The sequence below is a fragment of the Loa loa genome (genome assembly GCF_000183805.2).
Source record: "Loa loa unplaced genomic scaffold supercont3.231, whole genome shotgun sequence".
NCBI classification, from domain to species: Eukaryota; Metazoa; Nematoda; class Chromadorea; order Rhabditida; family Onchocercidae; genus Loa; species Loa loa.
In genome coordinates, this window is record NW_018108411.1 from 64,132 (window position 1) to 75,562 (window position 11,431).

An 11,431-nucleotide genomic window follows, 5' to 3' on the forward strand; every position below is an offset into this window, starting at 1 on the left:
TTTTCAGAAATATTAACAATGTAATGAATATATTTATATGAAAGTAAGTTACTTTAAAAAATACTAAACAAACCAATGCAGATTACATTATTTCCAATCCAATCATCTATGCCTAAGTGACGATATCATTCAAAGTTCAAAGATCAATTTATTGGTCAAATTTCAGCATTGTTAATGGACTGTGATTTCACTGAGTAATTAAACGCTGAAAAATTTGAATTTGGTTTTTGTGAATTGTCATTGATGCGCTTATGTATTATTTCGAAAAATCAATATTTACAATTATGTAACAAGTCTCTCATTCGATCTTCAGGAAGTAACAACAGATCCGGTTGATGTCAGTAATTTTTAATCCGAATTTTGTACCAAATAAGTTTTGATTCATTTTGTGATGCATTTTTATAGAGTCAAGCAAGGTTAAAATTCTGCACTAATTTAAGTAAGAAATTAAGAGAAAGTTTTTTTTTTCCATCACCAATGATTCCTTCCACTTCTAATCGATCCATAACTGGGATTCGATCCCACCTTCACCAGATAACTGAGTATTTTGCTCAATCTCATCATCACATTATCACATTTGATCGTTTCGTATTTCATTATCACTATCCAGTTCGGCAACATTGATTCTTTCAATTTCAAAACCTCATTTAAATTCTACAATTTTTGAATTGAAATTTTTACAGAATGACTAATAGCTTTCCCTTAACTCTTCTTGCTACCACATCATATCTTTGTAACAGTAATTTTATGGCCAAGGTTAGACATTGATGATGATGATGATTAATATCCATTCAATCGCTAATAATAGGTTATTTTGGTTTTTGCAACTCCTTTTGGTACACTTAATCTAGCAGTTGTTTGAATTCTCGTTTAAAAAAGATCAAAAATATACCGGAATCCAACATTTATTGGATCGTTCATTATCATATTATTTGTTTCCATCGTAATTAGCTAACTCTTTTACTTTGAATTTATATGTTTTCGATTCTGAAATTTGGTTAAAATTTTTGACAATTCCCATATTAGCAATAATATTATCATTCATTAAGCATGTATCAATCAAGTTATCATTTTTTTTCCTAATTGCTTCATTTTCATTTTTTTAAAATAGATGAAATTTGAGGTTCATTTCTGTATATTTGAACATCATACCTTCCAATCTTTCGATTTTTGTAAATCATGGTTACTTCTTTTTTCGTTCCAATCATCAGCATCATTAAAATTCGATACTAACTTTTTTTCATCATACAGTAATACTTTTCTCCGCATCAATACAAAATTTGTTGTAAACTGACATTTGATTCCTAACTATCCATAGGAATCTATTATTGATTATTCGAAAGAAATTTGTTTCAAAGCAATTCCGTTTATTACTATTTGATTATTTAAATCTCTGCAGAAATCAAAAGATTTACCGGAATCAGTAATTAACGGATAATGAGGATCTAAAAAATGCTTTTGTAATGTTGCTTATGTTTTATAGTTAAGTATTCATATAAAAGTTTCAACAAATATGTACAAAGACTTTAGTTGACGTGAATTTTTGTTCTGTTTCTGATTTTTTCACAATTCCATTTCTCAGTAACACTGAACGGAGTTCCGGGAATCCATTTATATTTGATTGTTCCTTGAGTCGTTGCATGAAAAGATAATATGAAAATAATAGTTATTACGAATAAATTTTTTCATTATTGAATTCAACTTATTCGGGATTTCTTCTCACTTCACCTGGCTCCTTTGATTCTCGAAGCAATTGGTCCTTCTGTTTTTTTTTAATTCCTTGGATTCTTTTGAATTCTTTTGTTTCTTCTTCTTTGCTCCTATGCAGGATGACAATTTCCTGAAGGAATTCCATCTATTTTACGCCGATTGATTCATGATTCATGATTGCCAATGTATGATTCTGTCTTTGACAAATCTTTTCCTGGCCTCATATTATTGTCATAGTTTTTCCCTTAATAATTAAAAAATGATCTGGTAGCTTCTGATTCATTTTTTCGATTTCATCGAGTTTTTCGAGTTTTTCCTTTACCAGGTTGTGCACCATCGATTGTAATAGTTGAAATTTCCCATTTCCAATTTATGATACCAAAAATTTGTGGCAAAAGTTTTTCTTCTGCTTGGTTGTTGGTCGGACAGTTCAGGCAAAAGTTTTGATCGAGAACTGTTTCTTCACGGACATTATGTGATTGTTTTTAGAGAATATCACAGCTGAAATCTATCGCAAAAATATTATTAAAATTTCTTGTTAGAAAAATTGTCAAATTTGGTAGAAATCATACCCGAGTACTAAAACCATTTAGCGCACTTTACTGGGAAATTTTAGTTTTAGTTGAAAGGATGATGATTTTCAAGAACAAAATCCTGAGAGAAATAGAAAAAAGTGATTAACCTATATTCTTATAAATTGAATTATTTACAATAATTTAGTAATCAAATCAAGTTTAATTATTTAATTAAAGAGCATGAAACGTGACACAACAAATGAGGCTTGTTCATAAATTAAACTTAATTTGATTGTTACTAAAAAACATCGTTACAACATTAAAAGCTATTGCATTAAGAAAAAAATCCTAAATATTCTCTATTCTTTATATAAATAAAATTTGCTGGAAAATTTTCTTAATTATTCCGAAAAAATACTGGATTATTTCAGTTATTTCGACAACATAAGCACATTTGAATGTTTGACGAAATTCTTCCAGTGATTAATTCCAAAATACAATTATCGATTTATGTTTTTATGTTTTAAACTTTTATTTTATCACTGAAGGAAATGTTTACATTTTAATTTAAATAGATTCTCTTTTTTTTTTTGTTGTGTGATCAAAATTTGGAAATATTTCCTTTGATAATTCAACATATTAAAGTGCACTTAAGGCTTAATCGACCATATCTTGCCATTCATTTAGTTTACTTTTGGGACCATTCCTCTCATTATCATTTCTTTAGCAACATCTTGTCTAAATTGGATGGATGAAAAGGGCGCAAGACGGAAGGAAAGGTGTAATAAGGGGTGACATTAACATCATAATAGCTGTTGCAAGGTGATGGGAAAGCAGAAGAGGACATAGATGATGAATTTGAGCAAGAACATTCTCGTTGCTTTGATTTCTTTTACTTCTTTACTTTCTACTTCTCTATTATCTCCATTATTCATTCTCTTTATTATGAAAATTTCTACAGACCAAACAATGTTATATACCAATTTCTGCTACGATTTTCATTAATTTCAATGTATTAGCTTCAATTGTAGATTTAATTTTTGAACTTTGCCCTTAGCATTTGTTGTTTTGATAAGATGCATCGTATGACAAGAATTAAAACTGGACAAAAAAAGTGGTCAAAAGAAATGTCAATATCGAGCGTTTACCTCTAAGACAGAGCCATCTTTCACAAAAGGTCAACAGAACAAATAAGAATTAATAAAATGTTGACAGTTTGATTGCTTATTTACAAAAGAGATCTTTTTCTCTAAAAAAAAAAGGAATTTTTTAGTGGTTTCATTTAAAGTTTTAATTATAATTTTACTTTTGACTTTTTTCAAATTACTATCATAAGAGAACGAAATTTAAAAAGTAATTAAAAACAACTCTTTCATCTTCTTACTTCTGCATCATCATTTTACAACATTATTTTTTCGAAAAAAATCATCCCAGCATGATTTTTGTTAAGATTATTAAAGGAGATCAAAGTTCAAATCAAGAACCATCATTTTGTTAAAATTATTGAAAGGGATTAAAATTCAAATTAGATTTTTTGTTAGTGCAATATTTGTTTGCAAAACTTCCGAACTATTTCATTCTTTCAATTAATCGTCCAATCATTCGTTGATTTTGCTAATATTTGCAAAAATAACAAAAGTACGATATTTTTTTCAATGTCAATAAAAATTACGTTTTCGTTTTATGTAAATGAGGCTACGATTGGATAATTTTAGCATAATTGGAGAACCGAAGAGTGGAAATGATTTGAACCATATTTAGGTTATTTACATTTCGTCTTTTCACCATTTACACATTTTCAAAATAGCTTCAATTTTGGCCTCAAATACTATTATTAAAAACATTTTTTTTACTTTTAAATTTTAAGTATTTTAAAAATTTTCCATGTAAAAATGAATAGCTAAAAATTGGATAAGTTACATATAATATATTGGCTAAATAATTGAGATATTAAATTACACTATTTTTTTTGAAATGTAGAAAAAATTAAAGTGACATTAAGGTAAGTGTCATCTGTATCAAAAGAGTTCAGGTAATTTTGATTCAATTTTTATTTACATCTAGTTGCATTTGGTAATTAAAAATGGAGTGAATTGGAAGTTTTTTGTTGTTGTTTACGTAATGAAAGGAATGATGAATTAGTTTTTCTTCTTTATCGGATAAAAATGAAATGAATTTAATTCATAATTCTTTGCATAAAATAAATTTCAAGTGAATAGTAAATAATAGTAGACGAGCTTTTCAATGTTTCTTTCCTTCCTGACATTATGATATTTTGATGATTAGCTGATTAAAGCAGATCTATTATACCTTCAAGTACTAATTAAGTGATTCGAATTATGATTCAAGTAAATCCGATGATATCAAATTTACATTTAAGCATTTCGTTAATTCAAACTTCGCTAACAATCTTGTTAGTACCGTTTCCTTCACTATCATGTTTGGTATAATCATCATTCCCTGCATCATCATATCATTATTTCCATTCTTGAATAAGCAAAAGTTCAGAACTTGAAAGTGACATACTGATATTGAAGACAAAATGAAATGAAATAGTCTTGCAGATAATTTCCACTGGACATTCGGTCACACAAATTTAACCGCCAAATAGTTTAACCGCCAAATAATCAATTCAGGTGGTAATAGTACAATTATGCATATTTTCAATCAATTTTAAAAATTTTACTTTGCATAATGCACCGATTATGAAACAACCCAAATACTCTTATTGTCATTATTATGATTATAATTTTCGGCTGAAACCATCCATGACAATTTTGAAATAATATTGGAAACTTTCAGATATTATTGTCGTAAACTAAATTTTCAATCCTAAACAATTTTTTCATTTTGCTAGATTTGGAATTTGTGAAATCAAGCGCGAAAGAATTTTTGTAAATTTATTAAAAGTTTTCATGAATTTTCTATTCGTCTTTCAGATTATTTTCATATATTATAGTAATGAATAAAATGAATTATCTAATCAATTGATTATGATGGATAAATTGCCTAAGTAATTAATTACGATAAGGTTATCTCAAATGACTAGAAATGCTGAGCTCATCATATATCAACATTCGACGTATTTTCGGGGTGACAAATGTTAGATTTCATTAACCATAGTTTAATTGAATTTACTGTTTGCTTAAATCATTGTTGTAAAATTTAATTGAGTAACACCAACATTTCAGGAACTAAAAATGTCATCAAATTTAAATTAACATGTTGAAATTTTACTATAATTTCATAGCATTTTTATCCAAATGTTTTGCATCAAGTTCAATAAAACCATATCACGAATTTCAGGTTATGTATATAATATATACCATCCCTTCATTTTAGGAAATATTTCAGGTCATATATATATATATATATATCATATTTTCATTTCAAGAGATATGTTTAAAGTGTAAAAGGAGGTTAAATCGTACACTTTCCCAGAAATATACTCATCATTCCATATCTTATCAATTATATATCATCGTTGCCTACCTGTCTATCCTTATCTTTTCCCTATTATTTACTGATAACTGCGGAGAAGAAATTTATCAAAAGAGTGACAGATCAGTTTGGATATTATAATAATATCATTCTGTAAGTGTTTTCAACGGTCATGATGAACAACATTGTAGACGGCCGATCGTTTAGTTTTCTGATAACACTGATAGCAGTTAACACTATCGTCTATTCATATTCAATACCACGACAAAAATCCTATCATCAGGTATGCATAAAATTTATTATTATATCATATTTCTATACAATTATTCTAACATTATGCACTACAATCTTTTAATTTGTAAACAAGTTTTAAATCAATTAAATTGGCTTATTCACTCAATCAATTAATTAACACTTAAAACAAATAATGTTAATGATTAATTATTTTTTTCACTAACAATAAATCAAACTGAGCAGATGTTATTTCTAAATAATGCATACGTTAATTCAAATTTACATTCAAATGTTACAAAAGATTTTTTTAAGGTTAAAGATTAAATTGCTTTATTCAGAGATTGTTATCTCAAATGTAATGGGAAATTTTTATCCATTTATTTCAACTACTTAAGCAATAAATATTAATAAGTCATAAATAAAACTTTTCGGATTCATTTAAGATAATAATCTCTGAACAAGGTAATTTAATCTTCAACCTTTGAAAAAAAACTTTTATAGCATTTAAATGTAAATTTGAATCAACAAAAATGACACCTACTCATTTTTGGTTAATAGTTAAAAATAAAAAGAAAAAATGTGATGATCGAAGATAAAATCATAACAGTTTGTAATCACTCATCATTATATCATCCTATTTAAGGCTTTTTTTTTTTGAATTTTTTGAAGGACATTGATCAATGTCCTCCGTTTTGTAATGTTGCACGGATGCGTAAGCATATATAACAAATGTAAATTTTGATATGCTTGATTTGTCGTTATTATTTAAAAATTATACCTTTAAAAGAGTTTCAATTAAATCCTTTCTTCCTTCTTTCTGTATATTTCTTATATAATATGAAAAGGATGTTAAATTTTTCATTATTTTTATTGCCTTTAATTTTCAGTTTTAACCCTTAACCTTTTCCAAAAAAGTTACAAAAAAAAAAGAAAAGAAAAAACGTTAAAGGAGGGTTAGTAATTATTGAAAATTTTTATCAGTGATATTTGATGAATATTTTACAGCTTGATTTAATGATTAAACGATGTTTTCGTACAGTTTGTAAAGATTGGATCCATGAATGTCATTGGTTTTGTGATTTGGCAAAAGGAAGGGTTCGTTTCTTGCATATTTGTTTTTTTTCTTAGAAAGAAAAACAGGAATATCCTATTTCTTGGCTTCGTTTTACCATTCCTTGGCTTCATTTTTCCGTCCTTTGGCTTCATTCTTCCATCCTTTGGCTTCATTTTTTTCCTTTTATTGAACCTGATTCTTTTTTTTTTTTTTTTGCAGCTTTTATCTGACAGGTAAATTTCATACCTTAAATTAGCTTCTTTTAGCCATTATACGACCGATGTATGGAATGTTTGAGTTGGAGAGGAAAACATTGCTACGAATGTTTCGATTTATGATACGTTTCAATTGCTGTACATACAATTAATCAGTCAATTAATTAGTTAATTCATGGATTGCACATTTGTAAATATGACATTCGTGCATTGTATTATAGCACATTGAAAATGATACCTTTCATTGAAAGTGAAATTTTTTTTAATAAATGTTTCAAATCTATGACCAAAATCACATGATATACGATATATTTTACAAATCGAGCCTAATTAAAATATTTTAAAAAATTTGGAAAATTCACAAATAGCAGAATGCTGATGCCATATATGCTATATGATTGTTTTACTTATCAAAACGTAATCCATTGAAATTATTCGATGATCGCACTTCACGTTTCACGTAAATATCCTCTACGTGAAATTACGTTAGTTATATTTCCTTATTGCTGACATTTAAGTATGCTAAATACAATGTCAGATTTAAATTTCTAGCAATCTTAAAGTATAGTTTACTTCATATCTTTGGAGTAATTAATAATCACGAATGAAATCTTATCATGATATTCTCTTCTGAGCCATTAATCGTTTACTGATTAGTGATAAAGTCAGCTAGATGAAGTGATAATGGTGTGTATTAATTAGTAACTGATTTATTACATTTGACCTCAGTTTACTATATTTGACGTGAAGTAATGCTTCTCCTAGATATACTTTAGAATATAAATCGTATGATGCATTGTTAATGAGTGAATTTCGATGTTAAACATAGCAAAGAGTTAATTTTTGGCATACCTTGTGTGCAAACTTTTCAGTGCAGTGAAGCAGAAGTAAAAAAAAGTAAGATGTCTAAATTTATCATGAAATTTAAATTTTAAATTATGATAATCAAACATATTTCTTTCTTATTGGATGTAGCAAACCAAAAGCGAATAGTATTGCTAAAAATACTATAACATTGTTACTATCATTGTGATAAAGATATGAAATGATACAAATTCTACGTATTATGGTATATCATATTAATACTGCAATCTATATCACTACTATTATGATAATGATAATACAGTTATGCTGCTAATTAGTTAGTAATGACATGTTGGAAGATAACATGATCAGCAAATGTATGGTTAATTCATAATAGACATTTATCAATGATTACAAGATTGGCTTGAATATATACGAAAGCATTACTTCATATTTTCTAAATAAATCAATGATCAAATATTATAGCGAAAGAACGTTTGAATAAAAAAGTGTTCAATTAAATTAATTTAAATGCAAGGATGAATATTTCAATAGATAGTTAATCATTTAATGCAATTAAAATAATTGCTTATTTTTAATTTTTTTCTAGTTTTATTAAAATTCGTATCATTATAAAGGATTATAGTTTTGTGGATCGGATACTCAAAGAACTAATCTATTATGTTACAAGGTCAAATGGCGACAAATTTGTGAGAAATTTTGTAAACTGATTTTGCATAAAAGAATGATAAATTGATATAAAATAGGAAATGATATGGAAAAAGGAAAAGATTAAAAAAGGAATAAAAGTTTTTCTATTCTTTCGCTTTATTAAATAATACCCATAATAATACAACTTTATCTTTGTCTATTTTTATATATTTAAAAAAGAAAATAAGGAATTTAATAATTTGCCCTTCAAATTATATGTGTGAGAGGATTTTTTAAAGAATTTAAAGTTATTTAATTGTGTCACAGATGATATCATAAAATTTGGTCACTTAGCGGAGCAGTTAGCATTTAGATGGAATTGATCAGTCTAAAGAAAAAAAGGTACGATAAATTTTTAAATTGATAAAAAAGTGAAAAGTGCAAATTGAGGAATTATTTGAAAAATAAAAATTTTTTGTTTTCATTTTTGTAATAAAGCAATAAGTTTAAAAAGATGAATTTTCCTTTTTTTTTTTGTTTCCTAACAACTTGTTGATTTTGCCCTTTGACCTTCTTATTCCTTGAAAATGCTCACATTTCGTATTATCTACCATTAACAAATTATTGTTTTCGATTCTTCGGGATGAACGAAATCAAAAATAATATATTATTAAAGCGAATGGTTCACTATCCAATGAAACCAGTTGCAATTAAACAGGTGTCAGATGAACTGAACTATCGCTGGACTGTTGCGCCTGTCATAATTATTTTTGATTGTTACTGGCTCAGATGATCTGTCACATTACTTTTCATAATATCACTCATCTCACTGCCTTTTTGAAGCTCAATGCCACTGCACAATACTACACCTTTTCTGCCTTTCGAAAATACTAAATTTTTGTATTTATTCAATTTTTGAATTTCTAACATATTCCAATATTTTCACAAAAATAATCACCTTATTATTATAAATTATTGCTAAAATATGATTCATCGGTTTATTATTATCTTTCCTAACTGTTGCTGCAAGCTGAAACGCTTTTTTTTTTGAATTTCAGTTTAATATATGGATTTCAAAGGTGATTATAAACCATTATATATGAAGGAAGAGACAAGTAAGGTAAGCGATATTTATTAGATTTGAAAAGTTATTTCATATTTAATAACATCCATTTTTACGTTAACATCACTGATAAATGCTTGAATGATCATATTACTTTTATTTAAAATGCATTGTGTATTTATTTTCCGGTAAGGTAATCCTAGAGGACCGTTAGTTCATTTATCTTTGTTTTATCAGAATTTGATCAATCCATCCTCAACACAATAACAACATTCCGATCATCCGCCAAAATATAACAAAAAACGTTGTCGTTATTAAAAAAGGATCAAAGTAAGATAAATGATTTTAAGTAGAATAGAAGTTTTAAAATTTTTATTTCAATTTCATAAATTCATTTTTAAAATTTATTTAATCAGGACAATTTTTTGTCTCAAAAATGTTGAAATTTGTAAATTTCGTCGGAAGAAGCACAATTTTATGGGCGTTTCTCTTTTTTTTTAAATTAAAAATTTTGTTTTTGCAGAGCAAAACGGAATTGAATCATTACTTCCAGCACAATATTGAAGTGCTATATTCTCAAGAATGCATCTATCTGCTTATTAAACCTGTTTGAAATGAAAATGGATAACATTTTGATAAACTGCATTTTTCATGTTATCTACATAATTGGCATTGTTTGTATGCAAAAAAAAAGTCCTTCATTTATATTCTAGCTGATTTTTTCTTTGAATTCTAACTTTTGATAAACTGATAAAGTATTCAATTTATTACCCGAACATATTATATCCTTTAATTGTCAACTATTCCTGCAATCTTGCTCATTTAATGGTCCCAAAATAACTCCGGAAAAATTCCGGAAAGTGCATCGATATTAATAAACAATTCTTTTCGTTGCAAAATGAGAGTAGTTTAGTAATTCAGTAATATCTTCTTTTATTATTTCAAAGCTTATATACTCCTAGAATGTTTGTCAATTATTCTACACTTCTTTGTTATCTTTCAAACCTCCTCCAAAGCTATTGAATAGATTTCGAAAACTAATTTCAATAATTTCATGAATAGATCCCGAAAACTAGTTTGATTAAAACCAAAAGCGCCCCGACTAATATTTTCAAAAGATGGATATAATTGAGTATCATTCTAATAGCTTATATAACTAGCACAGTCTAATATATTTCATTTTTGATAATTTCAATGAATCGTTTCAAAAAGTTGAACGTTTCCTCCATATTTGATAAAATCAGATATTCTATTTAGCAATTTCTTTTTTTCCAACCTCGTGATTGCTGTGTAGTTGGTGACACATTAAGTAAAGTTGGTGACACATTTTACAAATATGTAAAAACACCGTTTGCTCTTAGTGTTGCCAATGCAATTTTCTATTTTGTTATTTATCGTAGTTAGTAATAAAATGTAATTAAACAAATACTACAAAGGATACGATAAAATTTTAAATTTTAGTGATAGAAAAATATCAAAAAAAATTTCCTTGACAGACACATTTCAGACATTTTAGAAATCAAAATTCATCGAAAAAAAAGCAATAATAATAGTAGATTAAAAATGGAAACAATATTGAGTGTACTCTATGAAAAGAATGTTTGCGTAAAAATAATTTGACATCAGTAGATTTTCTTTTTTTTTAGAATAAAAAAAGGAATTTCATAAATAATTTTGTCATTTAATTGTCATTTTACAGTTTCTTTCAAAATATTTTGTGATTATTTTTTAAATTCCTTGAAAT

The 11,431-nt window shown here is 26.9% G+C and overlaps 2 protein-coding genes across 2 annotated transcripts; one reads left to right on the plus strand and one right to left on the minus strand.

The window, feature by feature from the left end:
- Positions 1-1,702: 1,702 nt before the first annotated feature.
- On the minus strand, positions 1,703-1,855 carry LOAG_03300 (hypothetical protein; the record flags this gene model as incomplete). The annotated part of the gene is made up of 1 exon (XM_003138837.2): positions 1,703-1,855. The coding sequence occupies one exon, from the start codon at positions 1,853-1,855 to the stop codon at positions 1,703-1,705; it is 153 nt and encodes a 50-aa protein (XP_003138885.2).
- A 3,986-nt stretch (positions 1,856-5,841) lies between these two features.
- LOAG_03301 (hypothetical protein) lies at positions 5,842-9,417 on the plus strand (the record flags this gene model as incomplete). The annotated part of the gene is made up of 5 exons (XM_003138838.1): positions 5,842-5,949; positions 6,906-6,995; positions 7,174-7,187; positions 8,584-8,683; positions 9,301-9,417. 5 exons carry the CDS (start codon positions 5,842-5,844, stop codon positions 9,415-9,417), a joined length of 429 nt encoding a protein of 142 aa, XP_003138886.1.
- Between the last annotated feature and the right edge of the window lie 2,014 nt (positions 9,418-11,431).